Raw genomic sequence first — 20,690 nt, forward strand, 5'->3', positions numbered from 1 at the left:
TACGTTCCACAAATCCTACAAGCAATGCATTCCATGAGATGACATCTCGAAAATCAAGCTTGTAAAAAACATCTTGCGCTTCTGAAAGAGATCCACATTTCACATACATATCTACAATAGTACTTCCAATAACAATATCTCTATCCATTCCTTTACTTGTAACTTCACCATGTATATTCATCCCTCCATCTAAGCATCCTACAGCACCATATAGTCTCAAGATGCAAGTATATGTTATAGCACTTGGAGATACGTTATCATTATACATTTTTCCTAAACAATCATTTGCTTCCTGAATGAATCCATTTTCCAAATATGCGGCTATGATTGAATTCCATGTGACTACATTCCGACCTTTAAGCATACTGAAAACCACTTGTGCACTTTTAATGGAACCGCATTTGGCATACATATCAACCAAAGCACTTCCAATCATGAGATTTCCCTCTTCAAAACCTTTCTTTACAATTTCAATATGCATTTCTTTACCTTTACTTGCGTCTCCTATTGCACTACAAGCTTTCAAACTGTAAAGAGATGTGACATCATCTGAAGAGATACCATCACAGTGCATCAATTTATACATATCAAGTCCTCTCTCATAATACCCGTGTTCTATATACCCTCCTATAAGGACATTGCAGCATACCACATTTCTAACTGGAAGCGTATCAAATACCTCTTGAGATCTTGCAAGAGATCCGCATTTGGCATACATATCAACCAAAGTACTACCAACGAACACATTTTTTTCCAACAACCCAATCCTCGCAACTTCACCATGTATCATACAACCTCTGGCAAGATCCTTTACGCTGATACAAGACTTCAACAACCCGACAAATGCATAGCAACTAAGTCCTTGATGTAGTGACAAGCGGCCCTCGAGCCATCTCTTGTATAGCCCAAGGGAATATTCTGATATCGATCCATGTCCCAATTCCTGTCTATCAAAGCAAGCCATGACGTGAGATTCTGAAGACTAATGCTCATTTGAGAGACCCAACCCACCTTTGTTCAAATAGGCATGGATGTATGATATGTGAGAAGTCATGCTCTTCGTCTTCCTACATTGGAGAAGGATGTATGATAACATCTCGGCAGATGGCAAAACAACCACTACCACAACCATCATCATCATCATCCTTTATTCAAGTTGACAAACGATTCGCATTATGTCGAACATGAAACGCGCCCTCACAGGGTCATCCATAGCCATGCTCTTCATGCATGGAAATCAATAAACATAGATACATAGGAGAAATCACCATCCAAAGACATGAACTTGATGCAGAGGGAGCAATCATGTGAGGTGACTCCCATGGGGATGGAAGGTCATCCATGGTGATGTTCCTGCTCTGTTCAGCTTCTCAACAATCTTGGACAATCTCCAAGATATATCTGTTATACATTTGGAGGAGATAGTGGGGGGGGGGGGGGGGGGAGGGGGAGATGGATTTGTTTTGATTAGAATGCCCCTCTATTTTCCGAAAATGCCTAAAATACCCCTAATGGTTTCTGAAATTTTCAAACTACCCCTCATTGCTTGTAATCCTTCAACACACACACACACTTCAAACAACACTACAAACTATATGTATATACATATCGATCATTTGTAGACAAATGATGATGATGGTATATTCACATCCGAAGGGACCACACATGACCCATGGGACCAATCCATCGTTACATTCAGCATTTTGTCTGTGCGCATTGTGCACTCTGCTTGGGGTTTCTCTCGAGTGGGGGTGGAGGAGGAGATATATGATAAAACTCTAGACTCAAAGTTGGAAATTGAAATGAAAAAGTTAGCCTCTTTCCGAAACTTTAACTGCTCCAACCTTCACATCGGTTTGGTTACGTGGTCAAGTAAACGTGGAAAGTGCTTCTTGGTGTTGTGACGACGAGGCTTTTTTTTTACTTCGCTAGGCCTCCTTGAAAGCTCGTATGACCTTGAAGGAATTCCCTCAATGTCCATCGCGTTTGCAATATGCGAGGAGGCATTCCTAGAGTGGCATGCTCTTCAATTTCTAGCACGCTTTTGCGACATATGCATGCCACATCTTCTCATTTGTCTCCCCGAAATGTTCAACAAACCCCCACTTTCTATTTTCAATGTTTTTCAACGTGTTACCAGTGTGCTAACTATGTACATCTCAACTTCGAGGATTTTGAAACTTTGAACCACTTTCGATTGCCTCTTTTGTATGGTTACACTATTGGCAATAAACTTCCATGTTTGATAATGCTAACCATGTTGATTACTATGATGATATGCTCAAAAAAGTATGCACTACATCTAGAAGCTTTTTTTAAATCTTAGTTAAGAATATGCTAGAAGTAACACCATCCTTCTAATATTTGCTTGATTCTCATTACCAATATATGCAAGATAGATCGTTGCAACCATTGTGATGTGGATTTGTCTAATTGCAATATAAGTTTGTTCAATTTCAATATTGCACACCGCAAATCTTGGTGCATGGCATCACTAGGTGTGTGAGAGATTAAGGGAGATGTCACTTTGTTCTTTGTGCACTTTCACCTAGAGTTTCTTTATATATTGATGGTTTGGCCATATCTTGCTCAATCAAATGTTCCTGTTGTAGCTATAAATTATTCACATGTCATGCTCTTTTATGTGAGAATATTTTTGTGTGAGATGATCATTTATTGATGATGGCAGTTGTGTTGTTTTTTCACAATATAACTCATAAGTAATTTGAGAATCAGAAGGTAAGGTTAGTGTGATTGATCATGTGTACTCTTAGGTTTAGCTTGGGCTATACATGATATTTGTCTATCATCCCCTCTCACATTACAACACAATGAATTGGATTATTTTCAACACTTTCGTGTGGATGAGATCCTTTTGTGCCCTACATTCCACACGTATCTCATTTCAATTAACCTTTCATGTTTTGTCTCTTCTTTCTAGAAACAAGCAACCAATAAGAATAAAAAGTGGTTTCATACATTGATTGGAGGCCCCATGCATCAAATGATGAGATGTTGCCAACCATTGTGAAATGGGTCTTTTCGAATGTGATACTTTTGATTCGATTGGCTCAATTTCATTGGGGCATTGTACAAATGTGGACTTAAATTGTATGTCTAAGCCACTGCCATGATAAATGTTATGATATGTGTGTTGTGTGCGAGTATTTTGTCTAGATTGTACTTTAATGTGTAAAGTTGTTCAGAATGTTGAGCGAGACATGGAGGAAATATCAACATTGCGGATGTGGAAATTATTTGAGTTGTTATTTTTTTTGCTTTGCTTTAAACAACTCCTCTCTCGGCCCCTCCAAAAAAAGGGTATTTGAACAACTACCTATTGTCGCTACCTTCACATCAAGACCCACGATTGTCTAATATGGATAACGAGATCATCATACTAGAACCATATCTCACTTGGAGTAGACAGAATTATCACTCAGTTGTTAAACACGTGATGAATACTTTCACGAGATATTTACCAATGGAATCCATGGCTAGTTAGAATAAACAAGTTATATCAGGCTCCGGTGGACTAATGTAAGTCTTTACAATATCTACATACATGGATGGATTGGAGTCTGTGGTGGATTATATACATAAACAAGCATATGCAAAGTCCACTCTAAAGGCACATGTAACATGTACAACTAGAGTTAGAGAAACATACATACGCGTACACAAGCACAAGCACATACATATACACAGTCACAAACTACCGTCAGAGAAACATACATACGCATACACAAGCAGAAGCATACATATACACAGCCAGAGAAACATGCATATGCATATACAAGCACAAGTACATATACACAGTCACAAAGTACCGTCAGAGAAACATACATACGCATACACAAGCAGAAGCATACATATACACAACCAGAGAAACATGCATATGCATATACAAGCACAAGTACATATACACATGGACATACACATACACATGGACATCCACATCCACATGCACATCCACATCCACATGCATATCCACATCCATATCCACATCCACATGCATATCCACATGCACATCCACATCCACATGCACATACACATACACATACACATACACATACACATACACATACACATACACATACACATACACATACACATACACATACACATACACATACACATACACATACACATACACATACACATACACATACACATACACATACACATACACATACACATACACATACACAAACACATACACATACACATACACATGTATGACTAAATGAAATAAATAGATAAAATATGATTGTAGTAGGCTGTATAAGCATAGATATATGTTGTATATGCCCTAAAAATGGGAAAACAAGAAGGAAAAATATGAGTCTTCCAAAACTAAATGAGATAATTCATTAATTAAGAAAGAAAAAAACAAAATAAATGGAAGTTGCATCTTTGTCCTTATCCATATATCACTTCCATCTGCCCACCTTCTCCCTCCCCTGTTCTTGCCCTAACCCTAACCTAACCCTAACCCTAACCCTAACCTTAACCCTAATTCAACTCTAATCCTAATCCTGAAAACCCTATCTCTTGCTCTCTCAAGCTTCCTTTTCCTCTGTTTTGATCCGACAACTCTTCTATTCTAATCTTAAAAATCCCCCTTTTCTGCTTTCTGGAGTTTTCCTTCTCTGTTTTACTCAACCCTAATTCTGCTGTATCAAGCGTGTCTTCAATCAGTTTAACCCCAACCCTAAAACTAATTCTGCTACACAAGTCTCTGAAATGGCATATTGTGATACGGAATCAAAAGGAGGCAATTGGATCTGTGAAGGAATATCATCAACACGATTGAATGTTGGTCTCGATACAAAATGCTCAGAGGCTAATGCCACCCAAACTTCACAGTTCAGACCCAATTTATCAACATTACCATCACCATCACCACCAATAAATAAAACAGAGCAAAACAATTATAGCGATGAAGGTTTTGTGAATCAGATTACGACGAAACAGAAGTGTAGGGAAGGTAATACGAGAATCATGAATCATGGATTTTGGGAAACCTCTGTTTTGGCTGTGGTATCTGAAGAAACACCTTGGGAGAATATATCAGAAATGAAGGATTTTCACGATGATAATGATGATGATGATTGCTTTTGCTCATCTTCTGCCTCTTCTTCCACCAAAGTTAGTAGTGAAATTTGTATTACATCACGAGAAGAAGAAGAAGAAGAAATTCAAAGTTGCCATAGAAGGAGAGGAGGTTTGGATACTTTGGCCTCACTTCAAGAAGCACTTCCTTGCAAGTAAGTAAATCTAATCTAATATGATGTTAACCTAGTTTAGTCTAGCCTAATCTAATCTAATTTCACTGTAATGTAGTCTAGTTTAGGCTTATCTAATCTAATCTAGCCTAGTTTAATATAATGTAGTTTAGTCTAGTTCGGTTTAATCTAGTTTAGCCTAGTCCAGCATAGTGCAGTCCTGTATAACCTAAATGAAACGAAACTAAAGAAATCTAATCTAATCCTTGCACCCCTTTTCAGTCGGATCAAATGTCCAAATCGTACTTTTCATTGAGCACTATGAAGCTTGTTATGTATCCGGTGATAGAAATCCTACTTATAACAGTTTCAATTTCATATTTTCAATGTCCTACATACAGCACATATGGATATGTACATTTAAAAAGAAGAAAGATGGCTTTGCTATAAGTTTAACTATATATTGATCCAATTATAAGAAAAGGTTTTTATGTTGTGCAACCAGGAAAGGTTTATCACAATTCTTTACAGGGAAATCTCGTTCATTCAGTTGTCTAGCAGATGTGTCAATCAAAGACATTGCCAAGCCGGAGAACCCATATGCAAAGAGAAGGAAGCTGGATAATTTGTCCTCAGATACCTATTCAAGTAAATCGCGGTTTCACGCAATGCAAGGTGTGGTGACACCATCAACGAAAACCTTATGTTCCGCTGTTGTCGAGAGCAAATATACAATGTGTTTGGCTACCACAACTTTAATCAATGAAAAAAAGGATGCACCACCACTGCAGAGAAGTTGCCATAATATAGTTGCGAAACGGAGAAGAAATCCTGCACCAATGAGGTCTTCTTATTCCCTCTCTGATCTACAGAGACAAGATTCAAAGCCAATCATTTTTCCTCTCAAGTTGAAGTGAAGAATGGTTTCAGTTTGCCACATATAAAGCACTCTTCCCTCATCAGCATACAAGAGTTTTTCTGTTTTGGAAAGAAACATAGTGTGGATACATTTGTACATTCGATGAATCCCAGCCTTTTCTTATAGATTTGATAAATTTTGTAACATACAGTAATACAAGTAGTGTTTTCCTGCCTTTATTATCTATAAAACTATCTGTCCATCTTTCTTCTTTCTTGAATGGCTACAATTGGGACTCAGAAAATCATGGCAATGATTTTTTGTGAGTTACCCCATTATTTCCACCTGGCTCTATAACTAAGGTAAAGATATGTTACTATAGCACTATGTGCATATATTGCCAAAAGGCGAGGATAACTATGTGGTGATGTGCATAGTATTGCTCTATTGATTGATGCATATTAACCAATACAATATCCTCTGTAATGTGGCATTGTCAATAAATAATATGCATGTCTCTAGATCTTACATTTTGTAATCTAATCAAGATAAACAAAAAAAAAACTAAACGGATGTTACAAAAGCTTTCAACACCATAGCCTTGATAAGTCTAAAAATGACAAAACAATGTATTGAATTTATGAATATATTGCAATACATTCAGTAGTTAAACAATATAGAAGAAGAATTTGAAAAAGCTAATAATAATATCCAGAATATGGTTTGTTCTTGAGAACTGAATTGCATAAAGAAGTCTGTTCTTCAATACTCTTTATCAACACAGAAACGCAAGAATAATCACCATACATTGAGTAAACATCACCATCATGTATTACAATCATCAATCACAGCAAAGAATATTATCATGTACTCGCGATCAATTCATTACAAGCTAAACTTTATACTTTAAAACACATTAACAAAATGATTGAGTTTTTCATATGTAATCAATCAAGCATACTACATAATAATCAACATCAAGGAAACAATACTGCTATGCATTTACCAACAAATAGAATGTGATTTCTCGTTTGCCACAGAGAGAGAGTGAGAGAAGAGAGACTTGGGCAACATAATCATATCCTTTTCTGTTAAAAAAACTGTGATGTAGACATCATACATATGGGAATCTCCACGAAAGGAAAACAAACACTAAGGAAATAATGAAACATATAATTGAGGTCCAAACACTAGTACAAGAAAAACAAGTGTTTTTTCCTTTTCTTTTTTGCTTCGAAGGAGAACCAAAATATTTAATCTAACCAAACCAACCAATAGCATAGAGGTTATAAGCAAAACATCTGTTTTCCATTTCATCATCTCATCTTGAGAAACTTCACTTCACACCATACTCAAAAGTAGTCGATATATATTTATATATAAGCATCCTCTTCCTTATTGTGTATCGACTGAAAACACTTACTTTGGCTTGAAGGGATCATAATTGCTACGATTCTGTAACACTAATTCTACATTTGGAACGTAACCTGTATGATTCATATGCCGTCTCATCTTCTTGATCTTGTCATAAATATGGGAACTCTCTTGATGGGTTTCATCTCCAACAATGAATTCATGCACTTTACTCTTGCATTCTATCCATGCTTTACCTGGTTTCTTCCAAGCTCGAGCTTGAATTCTCATCTCGTTTATTCGTTTGACTTCGTCCCACTTTCCACCATCAGCATATATATTCGACATAAGTACATAGCTTGCAGCATTATCAGGATTTACTTGTGCAGGTCCCATCGGTAACGAGCTTTGTTCTTTCGTACTCTGTTCTGGTGGAGTTGCATCTTCAACACTATCAGGTTTTTCATCTGTTTCCGCCAATGAAGACAAGAATGACCTCTGAAAGGCAACATTATGCGATATGGGAAATACCCTTCTCACATATGAACCACTGCCTTTACTTAACCTTGAACTGAGGATTGGTGCATTACTGAAGAAGCTCGGAAGAGTTTGTGTTTGCTTCTTCCTTCCGGTTGGATTTATACCATTGTTTATACAGCATCGACAACTACAAGGCATCTCCATAAATAAATAAATAAAATAATGCAATTAAGTAATTAAATCAGATATGCATGTACACGGCTATTAGTAGTGTCGCCCCATTATAATCAACTTGTCGTTTTTCCATGCTTTGAAATGTATAATATTGTTGTATTCACAATGTCACCTTCACTTGCAACCACGAGAATATCAATAAGCATGAGAAGGTAACTAAGTGGCTGCTAGGTAGCTAAGTACTACACATATAAAACATGAAATTTGGCAAAACTAACAATTCCCAACTAGCTGATTTTTGGGAAGTGAGATGATATAATCAAAAGGTGTTTGAAGTCAGAATCTTGAAACTTCTCTTTCAATTGGTGTGCCAAACGTTTACGATCAAGATATAGCTTTTTCGGGGAAAAACATTTCATTTAGTGGCAAAATTTCATTCTCTAACAGTCTCTTTATCAAGATAGACTCTATTGGACCCAAAAAATGCATAATGGTTCAAAGCAGATACTTCCTCATGTCAAACTTTAAGTGAAACAAGATGAGAATTATTTTATCTTATTAAACAATATCCTCTATCCATAGCCTAACTTTCCAAAAGAAAAACATATTTGTTCAAAAAATACTTTATCATATCACACTTGGAAGTGAAACATAAACAAGAATCATTGCTCATCATCCAGCTAAAAACACCATTTTCTATCTATAGACTAATTCTTAGGCTGAAGTTCAAAGATCCACTGACATTACCAATAATCTCTTATTGCATTAAATTATGAACAAATCAAACTTTAACAGTACTAAAAAGAAACGGTTTTACTTACGGCTCATTTTTTGATATGCACACATGATCATTATCTCGAACCACAGAATTCAACAACCCTCGGGTACCCTCCAAAGTACCTTGCTTTGTGCATGACTTATAACCCTACATAATATAGAATAATTTGTTTGCATATACTCATATACATAATATAAAACAACTTGTTGGGATATTCATACAATATATAGTAGAAATGTTGTGAAAATCTACAAAATAAAATCCGACAAAACAATCTGCACTAACAGTAGAGTTATAAATCCAGATAATCCTAACAGTTAATCTTAAACTCTAGAACCTGACGCTATGGATAAAATGGAAAGCTAAATACTAGGATATTCTGATCCCAGCACTACACAAAAACGAGCATATAACCTTAACCATAACCATAACAATAAACATAAAAGATAACTTAAACAAAATCACCATTGGAAGGAATGTGAAATAGAATTAGTGAGATCTGTAAATATGCAGATTGGATTATAACTTTAAACGTTTAACCAAAGCCTAACTTTAAACGTTTAACCAAAGCCTAACTTTAAACGTTTAACCAAAGCCTATAGGCAGATAGTATATATAGATTTCTAAATCCAATTAAAACATGTGAAGTTATTACTGCTACAACTAAACCGAGGGTAAGATTGATAATACTGTATGATTCGAAATATTTTGCCCTAGCCATCAAATCAAATCCAAACGAAATGGAAATACATCTATTTACATTTGACCCACCCAGCATTAGGGTCCGATACACACAAATCCTGACTTCCTGCACACAAGCACTGACTTCCTGGGCACGGAACTAACATAAAACGGCTCTCTGAAGACATAAAAAAACTGTTTTCAAGAAAACAGAGAGAGAGAGAGAGTGTGTGTGTACCAAGAGAGAAGAAGAACGACTCCTGAGAGAGACGATGATGGCATAGGTAGAAGAAGAAGAAGCCATGGCTTTTATCTCTGATTTCTCTCTTTCTTTTTCTCTTCTAACGCTCTCGCTGTGTGTTTTTCCTCTCTGCAGAAAAAACAGAGCAGGTAGGGTTTTGAAGGGTTTCAGGCTATTATTCTTATTATTAGTATTATTACTACTACAACATATTATTATTATTATTATTATTATTATTATTATTATTCTAAACCACATACCCCTCATGCTCAGGCTTAGGCCCAAGCTCATGCTCAAGGGGTGCTAATTTTTTGTAATTTATGAAAACTATGAAACTCTCCTCTCCATTCCTAAACCATGGAACTCTTCTCGTGATGATGATGATGATGAACCCAATTCCTGAGTCGCCCGACCAAGTTACTGATATACATCTATATATGGATTCAAAACTCTTCTCATGATGATGAGTGATACTCACCACATGACACACGCACGTGAAAAGTCTGTAAGGTGGTCTGCTTGATTCCCATCGAGTCACCGAAGTTAATGATTGTGTGGAACCAGAACTGCTACCCAACCAAGTTCCTGGTATACATCTATATATAGATTTGAAACTCTTCTCGTGATGATGAGCGATACTCACCACATGACACGCACGTGAAAAGTCCGTAAGGTGGTCTGTCTGATTCCTAGCGAGTCACCGAAGTTAATGATTGTGTGGAACCATAACTATTTCCTATGAAAGGTGGTCATCAGCTTCGTCCATGTGCACCCAGACTTAGAACTCTTCTATTGATGATGAGATCATCCCACAACAACCCACTTGAAAAGTCGGTCACCTCATGCTCAAAATGTAGTTATTGGATTCTCGACCAACCACCAAGTTAATGATATAATGAATCGGAGAACTCTTCTCATGATGATATCAATCGCATTGACAACCACTTTGAAATTTCAATCGCCTTGTTGTCAAAAGTGGTCCTTGAAATCCCTACCAATAACCAAGTTAACGAATAAGGAATCAGAACTTAGTAATATTATCCTAATCCCTACCAACAACCAAGTTAACAAATAAGGAATTAGAACTCAGTAATATTATCACAAGACGCAACCACTTGAAAACTCACTCGCCTCTCAATTGAAAGGTTTCCTTCTAAATGTTTTTTTGTTTTTGTATCGAACCTCATTTTCTCATTTTCTTTTTCCACACATAGCTAATGTTCGTGTGCTAATACATGCTTCGCACTTTCTTGAGATTCTAGCTAATGAAGTTTATACCAATGTGTCACAAATACCCCACATCATACATCTATGTTCGTATCACTTTTAATAGAGATGCATATAAATCACATACCTCTTTACATAGTGAAGTATTAACGAGATATGACCAAGAACAAAGCTTCATAAATCGTCTACTACATCTACACACAATAATAGGACAATACAAGTTTTACTACACACATGTACCATAATGGTTCTAGGTGAGACATTCTTTTGTGATCCAAATTGCATATGATAGTCACAAAGAAAGTTTTTGAAAGCTACTCATTGCGCCTCTGTGGGTTTGCCACCCATCGGCTCGCGCACATGTTAGACTCCTTGGTCCTTGTTTCAAGACAGGTCGGATGGAAAGCCCAGAGCGCCAAATCCCGAGCATGCAAGTGCATATAGCCCGCCTAACAGCACATGTTTCGTTCCTCGGCTGGTACAGCAGCATCGGCGAGCCAACGAAAGCTCGCCGTTGTCCCATCGTGCCAACCCACACTGACCAACGCCCCACATCAAGCAATGGACCACCTCACACCATTCGACAATATTAGACCTTCAATTTTATTGCAATGCCAACAATTTTCAAAAACCAACATACACTAATCATTTTTTTTGTTAGGTTCTTCACAATTAGACAAAATTTGGCTGTTTCTCTTGAGACCTATGACAATGCATCTCCGCATAGAGAATTTGTTAACAATTTATTTATTTTCCATTGATTCCATTATGAAGATCACCTTCAGATGTGTAAGTGTCACAAAGATCATCACTGGTTGAGAATTCAACAATATGCTCTACCATGGAAGGGGAGATGGAACAAAAAATAGTGAGAATTGTAAAAACCCTCCTTGCCAGCAACTACTTATACAATTCTCCCTACAAAGCTTATAGATGTGTGCGCCTTGAATCATCTTTGTCTCTCTAATGCAACTGGGATACATTTAGAATTGCAACCACCCACATCTCCTGTTTTCTTTAACAAGTACACAAATGTTATGTTCAGCTTTTTTTGGCACTTCTTCAAACAAATTAATAACAGTAATTAAGCTTCTTTATGAAGACACAATACACCACAATACTGTGTCATATTGCACTTCGATATTCTACCAAACACTTGATATCCTCGATTATACAAATGTATTATATAAATCACAAATTTATACACACGGATCGTAAATCAATCTAGACAATCAATTACAAAGCCTTGCGAGCCATGTAGGAAGTATTAAAGAAGATTCAAGTCCGAGGCGCTTCTGGAAGATGACATACAGTATGTGGAGAAGAAAAACAAATGAGCCACAATTCACCAAAACCTGCACAATATCGGTTAGCTTCTCAATACTTATCAAATGTTAGCACAATTCTATTGATTGAAAAAACTTTATAAGGACCTATCTTTCTTTTCTTTTCTTTTTTCTACACAAGACCCTTTTGCTTTATGAGAATACCCCAAGATTTTATTTCTTTTGCAAAGGGTAAAACTCAAGAATGCCCCCTAACGTATCAGAATCACTCCTGGATTTTTCTCCTACAAGGTAGAGGAAAACATGAGAATAGCCCTGAAATTTGGATATTCTACCAGAAATACTTCCCTGATTTAGCTTTTCAATACTTGGGAGTAAGCTAGTCATTACTTGAAACCAAGGGTATTCTGGTCATTCTTTGAAACTGGAGGTTTTGCTTGTCATGTTTCAACACTGAGGGGTATTAGTCATCTTTTAAGGCCAAACAGTATTCTCGTCATTCCAGTCACCCTTGAAAACCGTGGGATATCCTCTCGTGGTAACAATACCCAAATATGGGGGTATTCTCATGTTTTCCTTTCCCCAAAAGAATTCTTGAAGGAAAGACCTACCAAACTCCCAAATATGAAATAAATGGTTCCCATTGAAGGTACAAAATTGATTCCCATTGCCGAAAGCAGGTAAGCTATCGATGCATGCGCATTAATTGTGATCTGAAAACCGATAAAACATTATATTACATTTCAAAGAGTTGTTAGTAGAGGGTTCCTCCAAATCTAGTTTCTTTGGTTAAAGAAAAATATAAAAATGTTTCTTTAAATGTCATATAAATGCATGATTTAAACTTACAAGTGCAAGAAGATTATCTCGTAACAACCATGAAGAGAGAAGCACAAAGCCAATTGCACCCATGCTTCGGACCTGGTATACAACACACACACACACACACACACACAACATTGAAATTTGGTGTGAATGAGATATTTTGGAACGTAATAAATAAAACCTTGAATTCTAGAAATAAAAAACTGTAGTTCACGTAGTAATCTTTCACATTCCTATTCTGCCATGGTAGGCATACAAGAATGCAAAAAATGTCATTACTTTCTAGAGCATGACTGCATTTTCAGTGCATGTATGTGTGTGACATATCCCAAAGAAATTCAAATCTATCAACATAACTTACCAATGTGCAAATCATAAGTGAAAAAACCCATCTAACCTCCAACCTACACAAAGAAATGGATGTTACTGTCATTTGTGAAAACATATATGATGATGTAGAGAGAGGATAGACTTTAAAAAGTCACCTCCATAGTGCCCCCATTGTTAAGCCAAGAAAACCATGCATGAGCTGCAAAAATGACAGAAGAAAAACGTATATATGGTTATCTCAACATTTTCATTCATTCCACAATGATTAGTCCTATATTGAAGATCAAATTAATGACTTAGCTTTCAATATACATACCAAATAAGAGGCAGCTCTTATGGGACCAGATAACACAAGAAGTAACACAGCAGTTGCAACCTGAAAAGATTGTAATAGTTCGTATTGTCATTCTTGTAATTCTTGAGGTTTAAATACAGCCACAAAAATGAGATATCATAATATTCACACATATTTTCTTGATATATCCTTATATTTACAATCTGAAAATTTATCAGAATGTTTCTCGACTACAAGGATATTGGATGATCTATGACATTGATAAAAAAAACGTTTAATTTGGAAAACGTTTAATAAGAATGTCTCATATAGAATGATAGTAATACCCATACACCGACATATGGAATTCTGCTTTTCAACATATTTCCTCAAAGGATAAGGCTTCCTTAGAAGACAGGAAAATTATCATCAGTCCCAAGGCTCCTCTTGTGCCTTTTTCATAAGATAAGTCAAACATATTCCAGCATTGCTCACATTCCCTACTTAGTTTTGTGACTTCCCCTCAAATTATGCACCTCTTGACATTCTTTTGTGATTTATTTATAGCTTGAGGTACAGGTTTTCATTCTCTTAACAGATTCTGCATAAATTATTTTTATTAGTGATGCATTTCATTTACTACTGTTACCCGGCCGGCAAAGGAGCTAAGGACGCCAAGACTGTTGTTATTTGGGAATCTGTTGTAATTACTAGTCTTAATATATTAATATATGAGAAGATGTGGACAGACGGACCAGAATCGGTATGCCGATCCGGATACGAACCGATCCCGAATAGGTGCCGGTTGGCACCGTTTTGTACTTCGCACCGGTGACCTATATAAAAGGCCGGTTACAATGTAGTCATCAACGGAGAGTAATATAAACCTTTTGTTTAATCATTGAGTATTGTTCACCGTTCTGTGCTTATTGTATATCTTACTCGTGTTAATGACGTATTACTAAGTAACCGATTAAGGTCCAATTAAGCGTTGTGTCGTAAGTTATCTCGTCGTAACACCCTTTGGTGAAGTGTCTTAAGTGGACACCCTATGTTAGGCTATTGTCCGGTCCTAAGGATTAACAACTACTGCAAGTGGGACACCTCAACATGATGTGATAATCCACAAAGAATATTAACATGTTTGATTAGAAACATTTCAAAAAATATGCATAAAAGTGCCTCCCAATGTCATGAGCTACATGACAATGAAAGGGATCATTCGAGGATAAACCTAAATAGCTGTTAGGGATTAAAAGATTGTGGAATAGTCCATATTGTGCCTAGAGGCCCCAAAAAACAGACCCATGCAAAAAAGATAGCATGTGGCTCAAGCTCCCATGCTAAAAATCCAAAGAGCTAGAAGAACTTGAATTGATAAGCAAAAATATGCAGTTTAGCTTTAGTAATACGTACACCTAAACATACAAACAAGCACACATACACAAAGCAATACGAAAAACACTAACTACACACATGATGAGAAGTTTTATTGGTATGCTTTTTGAGGTTTGCAAGTGAAAAAGGAGATATACATCAACATTTTGTGCTACTAAGGATTAACACATTGGATTTAGGTGTCGGCCTAACATAATCACTCTTAGGTTTCTTATGTTCCACATCAATCCCAAGATGATAGGATCTGGGGAACAAGCTCACAGGTCTTCCATGTCATGAGTAAATTTGAAATGGCAACATCGATTTGGATGAGTTGTCTATTATCCTCACAAACAGTAAGCAAATGTTATATGCCCCATCATTAGCAGTGAAAAATCATGCTCTAATACATGATAGTCACGATTGTGATGGAAACTTAAAACCTTGGCTGTCCTGCCTCATCTCATATAGCCACTTTCTAGATCACCCATGAAGATGAATATCTATCCATATCTGATTTTTACATTTGTGTCTTCTTCGCATAATCTAGAGCATGTTAGACGAGAAGGGAGATATCGTTGCATGGTTTTATTAAACATAGAATTCTTGCAATGAGTATCGATTAAATGGTTTAAGGATTATTATACATACCATGCCTTTTAGTATAACAGAAGATGTAGATTAGGGTTGTGAATTCTAGTTTTCTAAATTATGAATCAAGGATTCCAGTTATGAGTATTCATTTATTGATTGAGCTGTTTTTGTTTTAGGTTTTCAAATAGAATACTAGTCTCTACATATGCCCTGGTTTCTAGGTCTCCAATCTCAACGATATACTTATTCAATTAAACAAGAAATCTCGTAGAATCATACCATAGTCTTTCTACCCGCTGCAGCTCCCCATCTCAATGATGAAATCACCAATGGCAACGGAAAGAAGCATCCGAAATAATTCTATTAAATTGAAAAAATTAAAGCAAAATGTCTGAGATTAGATGTTGCATTTGCAAACTTCAGGTAAGAAAGGCAAAATACCTAATTAACAAAATTGTGCTTACTATGAAAGAATACAAAAGATGAACTATAATTATAATTTTGGGGCAGATTAAGATATTTTATAATGACAATTGGTTATAAAAGACCCAAATGGCCATCGTAAGCTAGTGTTTTCAGAGCAAAGTGAGACCTTAACATAACGATAATGGGAAAGTAATGTTATATTTTGATCAATCATAGCTCCATACCTCAATTCTGAGTGATATGAATAATCTAAGTGTCCATCATAAGTTAATACTTCCAGAACAAATTAATCTCTTAATATAACAATAAATAGGAAGCCCTGTGTCATTGAAATATTGTCAATATAAATAGAATAAGTTTAAATTATTTTTCAATAATATGAATAAAATTAATGCAAATTTGAGGCGTTTTAACATAAGATTTAGTAAAATAATTAACAAAAATGAGAGACAAGTTTATGCTTGAAGCATGCTAACGAACCTATTCCTTCCAGAAAAAAACTGCTTTTTGGCAGAGGAATGATAGGATTCTAACTTTGAATGTTATAAATGAACTTAAATAACCATCATAAGCTATTGAGATCATCTCAAATATAGGCCTTAGCATAGCAATGAGGATATGCGGTTAAAGTACAATTATCAATATAAGAGGGCCCAATGCTACTAATACACACAGGTACATTTGTATGTACACACGTACATTTGAGCATGCATCCACATAAATATAAATGTGCATATCATCCACAGAAATACATAAGTTCATACATACACATAAATATGAAGTGCATACATACACACAAATACAGAACTGCATCCGTACACACATGCATTCATACATACAATACATGGATGTCACATGTGCATGCCTACTATGTTTAAATTTCTTAATATTACTGGCAGGAAACCTACATGCGAATTGAAACCCCACAAGAAATGAGTGTGAATAAACCAACAATTACACATCTGTGCATTCGTTCTTACATACAAGTACACGCGTGCATACACACTTAATACATATAAATATGCATACGTACATACACATATGTACATAATTGAGATAGTATATGCTACATAACCTATGTGATTGGGATAGTATTGGTACATACTTCAATCCTGAATGAGTTGCTTAGGAAGTAAGCAAGACCAGTGGCAGCAGCAAGCATAGCTGTCTCCACAAGACGTTTGGTCTCGGAAACAGCTTCCTCGGAGATAGGTATAAACTCTTCGGAAGAGAGAGATGATGGGCACGGAGATGGAGAGAACAACAAGCTCCCGTTTCCTCTGTTCCTTTGTTTCTCATCCTCTCCATTTCTTCTGTGCTTCGTTCCGTCGAAGATAGACAACGGGTAGACAGGGATGGAGCTACCCCAGGTTCCTCCGACCCCTCTTCTTCGTGGGGCTCTTCTTGATGCTGATCGGAGTGGGAGGAGATGGAAACTGAGGCAATGCGGGGAAGAAGAAACCCTAAAAACACAGAAAAATCTGGCGTGTGGTGTTTGCTGCAGAGCAGATGGGTTAAGAGGAGGGAGAAGAGCATCGCCCATTTGGAAGCTCTCTCTCTCTCTCTCTCTCTCTCTCTCTCTCTCTCTCTGCAGAAGCCACTGTTGTTGGGTTTTCTTTATTTCCGAACCATGCCCCTCTGCTTTTCCGTTTATTTCCCAAAATGCCCCTCCATAACATCCTTGAGCCCATCCATGGCTTCTATGAAACTCTGTGATAATTCATTAAGTTATCTATCTCTCATGTGCTCTCGATCGAGTAAGGAGCGGACAAACACGCACACACCCTTACACATGGCAACGTCCGGTCGAGATCAACTCAAAGATGTATGTTTTGCTATTAAGTTGGCATATTCGATGTCGTGTGGGTGGAACCCTATTTAAGTTATGCTTTCATAGAGAGACAAAGTTGGCAAACATATATATATATATATATATATACAGAGACAGAGTGAATGCATAGGAGACATTGAGGTTATTCAATTATGTTTATCCAACATATTGTATGTCCCCCATGTTAGCTCAACGACATTTGGAGACATCGGGATGTTGATTAACATTCCTATTCACCGTTTCCAAGTTTGGTGTGAATTGGCTTTGTAAATGTTGATGCTATTTGATACTTTTGTTTGTTAAATATGTGAATGATCATCCCCCCCCCCCCCCACACACACACACACATACACACAAAGAAGTGGTGGCAAAATGCGTTAATTAAACATGCATGTCCTCGAGAAACCCACATTGGATTTCCTCATCCATCAATTGCACAAGTTATCTCGAAATGTGCATGTTGTGCCTCTCGAGTGGGCTTCATTCCAAAGTTATCATGTGCAAGCAAAAGAAGTGAACAGGGCATAGAGCTCTATTGAGAAAGAATGCACGAAATGCGACTTGTCATCTGCACAACAAAGTGACGATAGTCACATCTTCTTTTTGGGAGAGAGAGAGAGACCTACTACTACGAGTAAATGAGACTAATTGAAGCTAAGTAGCCAAACATGTAATGAGAATAAAGACATTTATTGGAAATAATTAAAACTCAGGGGCATGTGTAGAAATAATGAGAAAGTCATGGGTACTGAGAGAGAAAGAAAGAAAGAAAGAAAGAGAGTATTACTGCTAATGATTAGAGTCATGGGTGAGATGGATGATCAGATGAACTCTTTAAGAAATATGTAATTAAGATAATGAGCCTTTTATATTGTTGTTTCAAGGGTGCAGACATCAAGGGAAATGCCTCGTTCTTGGAAGATTGGTTTGATAAAGCTTTTGTTGAAGGTGCCATCTCCATCTTCTTTTTCTCAGTAGAGGCTTATTTCATTTATGGGGGCAATGTACAAGATTTTTGCAGAAGTGATGGCTAATAGATTGCATAAGGTATTATCTTCTATTATTCATTATGTTTAGTTCTTAGCAAAAAAAGAACATTTACATAATCTTTTAAATGTTCAAATGACAATTGACTACGTAGAGGAGTCTAAACAAGAATTAGGGTTTTTACAATTGCCAGATATTGAGGAGGCCTATGATAATGTGGATTGGTCGTTTATAAATCAGTTGATGTCCCGTAATGGGTTTTGGTGATCATATGTTTAAGTTGATATACACATTAGGGGAAGGTTTTATTTCACATGTGATGTTCGATGAAGGAGTAACATAACCTAATTTTATTCAAAGATCAATTAGACAATGATGCCCCATTAGTAATTTATTACTCACTATTGTGACACATCCTATTATTGTTAAATATCACAATATAGCTATGGATGAAGAACTGCTTGGAGTAAGGTTGCTATCGGGGAAGCCATGTATTGTAGATGATCATATCGTGTTATTGGCACCTAATTGCGAAAATATTAGTAAGATGAGATGTGTGAGAATTGCTTTCAAATGCTTCAATGTTGACGATTAATATGCATAATTTTGTCCTCATTTCATGTCCAGAACATTATGTATTAGTGTTGGGGTGGTCAAGAAGGATAGTACATCGTGATATGATTTTGCTGTCACCTTGGGCATCCAATCGGGGTGGAACTTTCTCTTGTAAAATTGTTGAATTGGATGTCTTATTTATGTCATTTTCATGTATGAATTAACGTAGTCCAATTGATTATTGTAATTTGTCTCTATGGTGTTGTATTTATCTTCCTTTGTTATCATGGTTGAATAAAGCTCTTGAAATAGTGTCATATTCAATGCAGATGTTGTTGTGGAAGAGAAAAGGGAAAAGTGCCATTGTCGTGGTTGGCATGGGATCATGTTTATGCTCTGAAACATATTGATGGGACAATGAATATTGAATTTATATGGGCATATGGTGGCTCGTCGATTTACTTTCATTCGATTTATGTTTGAGGATGTACAACCTCAAACAAAAATGGTGGCATACTTCGTGGAGAATACAAGAATTAAGCTTGGTAATATGATGACTAACGCTAATTGATGGAATGTCATCGATTCTAAAAGGGATGTCAAATGTGTAGAGTCTCTCGTAGTTAATCGTTTGTTGACATTTTGGCAAAGTATGTTGGATTTTGTGCAATGGCATCCTCCATAAGGAAGGGAATGTGCAAATTCGTTACAAATGAAGGTTTTGGTGACATCAAGGTTGTTGATATGACAATTTCTTAACCTTCAATTTAATCAAATGGTTAGATTGGTTTAGTAGCATTCAAAGTTGCTCTTAGGGTCATTAATGGCCTTTTGATACAACTAGATCAACATTTCGTATTCCAAGAGGTTATACCTTTACTTGGGATAACTTGAAAGGATTATTATCGTCATACGAGTCAAATCCTCATTTAGATGGGGGGATCTCAAGAGCTTGATTGAACATTTGTTGGAAATAGGAGATTGACTATGATCTTGACAAATGATGCTTATAAAAAGTTGATTGACAAGCATAAACGGATGGAATAAAGGGTTATAAAGATATGGGTTCTTCGTAAGCCCATTACCTAGTGGTTTAATGTGATCAAGGCATGTCGGTGTACTCGATTGATGCTATGAGCTAAAGTATTCATTTGGAGAGTTATTGTTGGAGCTTTACCATTGGG

The 20,690-nt window shown here is 36.5% G+C and overlaps 3 protein-coding genes across 4 annotated transcripts; 1 reads left to right on the top strand and 2 right to left on the bottom strand.

The window, feature by feature from the left end:
• Positions 1-4,442: 4,442 nt before the first annotated feature.
• On the top strand, positions 4,443-6,367 carry LOC147859328 (uncharacterized). 2 transcript variants are annotated; one of them, XM_087325216.1, is made up of 2 exons: positions 4,443-5,270; positions 5,760-5,898. In XM_087325216.1, the coding sequence occupies exons 1-2, from the start codon at positions 4,747-4,749 to the stop codon at positions 5,851-5,853; spliced, it is 618 nt and encodes a 205-aa protein (XP_087181342.1). In that variant the 5' UTR covers positions 4,443-4,746; the 3' UTR covers positions 5,854-5,898. The 2 variants fall into 2 exon arrangements, with proteins under 2 accessions (XP_087181342.1, XP_087181341.1); XM_087325215.1 differs by having other exon boundaries at positions 4,446-5,270; positions 5,734-6,367.
• An 877-nt stretch (positions 6,368-7,244) lies between these two features.
• On the bottom strand, positions 7,245-9,939 carry LOC147859329 (uncharacterized). The gene is made up of 3 exons (XM_087326384.1): positions 9,792-9,939; positions 8,916-9,019; positions 7,245-8,107 (listed from the first exon to the last, which is right to left on the bottom strand). Exons 1-3 carry the CDS (start codon positions 9,855-9,857, stop codon positions 7,507-7,509), a joined length of 771 nt encoding a protein of 256 aa, XP_087182510.1. The 5' UTR covers positions 9,858-9,939; the 3' UTR covers positions 7,245-7,506.
• Positions 9,940-11,985: 2,046 nt separating this feature from the next.
• LOC147859330 (uncharacterized) lies at positions 11,986-17,708 on the bottom strand. Its single transcript, XM_087326443.1, has 8 exons — positions 17,239-17,708; positions 15,987-16,067; positions 13,779-13,838; positions 13,618-13,661; positions 13,494-13,536; positions 13,157-13,228; positions 12,919-13,020; positions 11,986-12,376 (listed from the first exon to the last, which is right to left on the bottom strand). Exons 1-8 carry the CDS (start codon positions 17,674-17,676, stop codon positions 12,254-12,256), a joined length of 963 nt encoding a protein of 320 aa, XP_087182569.1. The 5' UTR covers positions 17,677-17,708; the 3' UTR covers positions 11,986-12,253.
• Positions 17,709-20,690: the final 2,982 nt, after the last annotated feature.

This window comes from Azolla caroliniana, unplaced genomic scaffold, assembly GCF_043228905.1.
Source record: "Azolla caroliniana isolate FFs.n. ecotype wild unplaced genomic scaffold, voAzoCaro1.0.p SCAF_10, whole genome shotgun sequence".
NCBI lineage: Eukaryota > Viridiplantae > Streptophyta > Polypodiopsida > Salviniales > Salviniaceae > Azolla > Azolla caroliniana.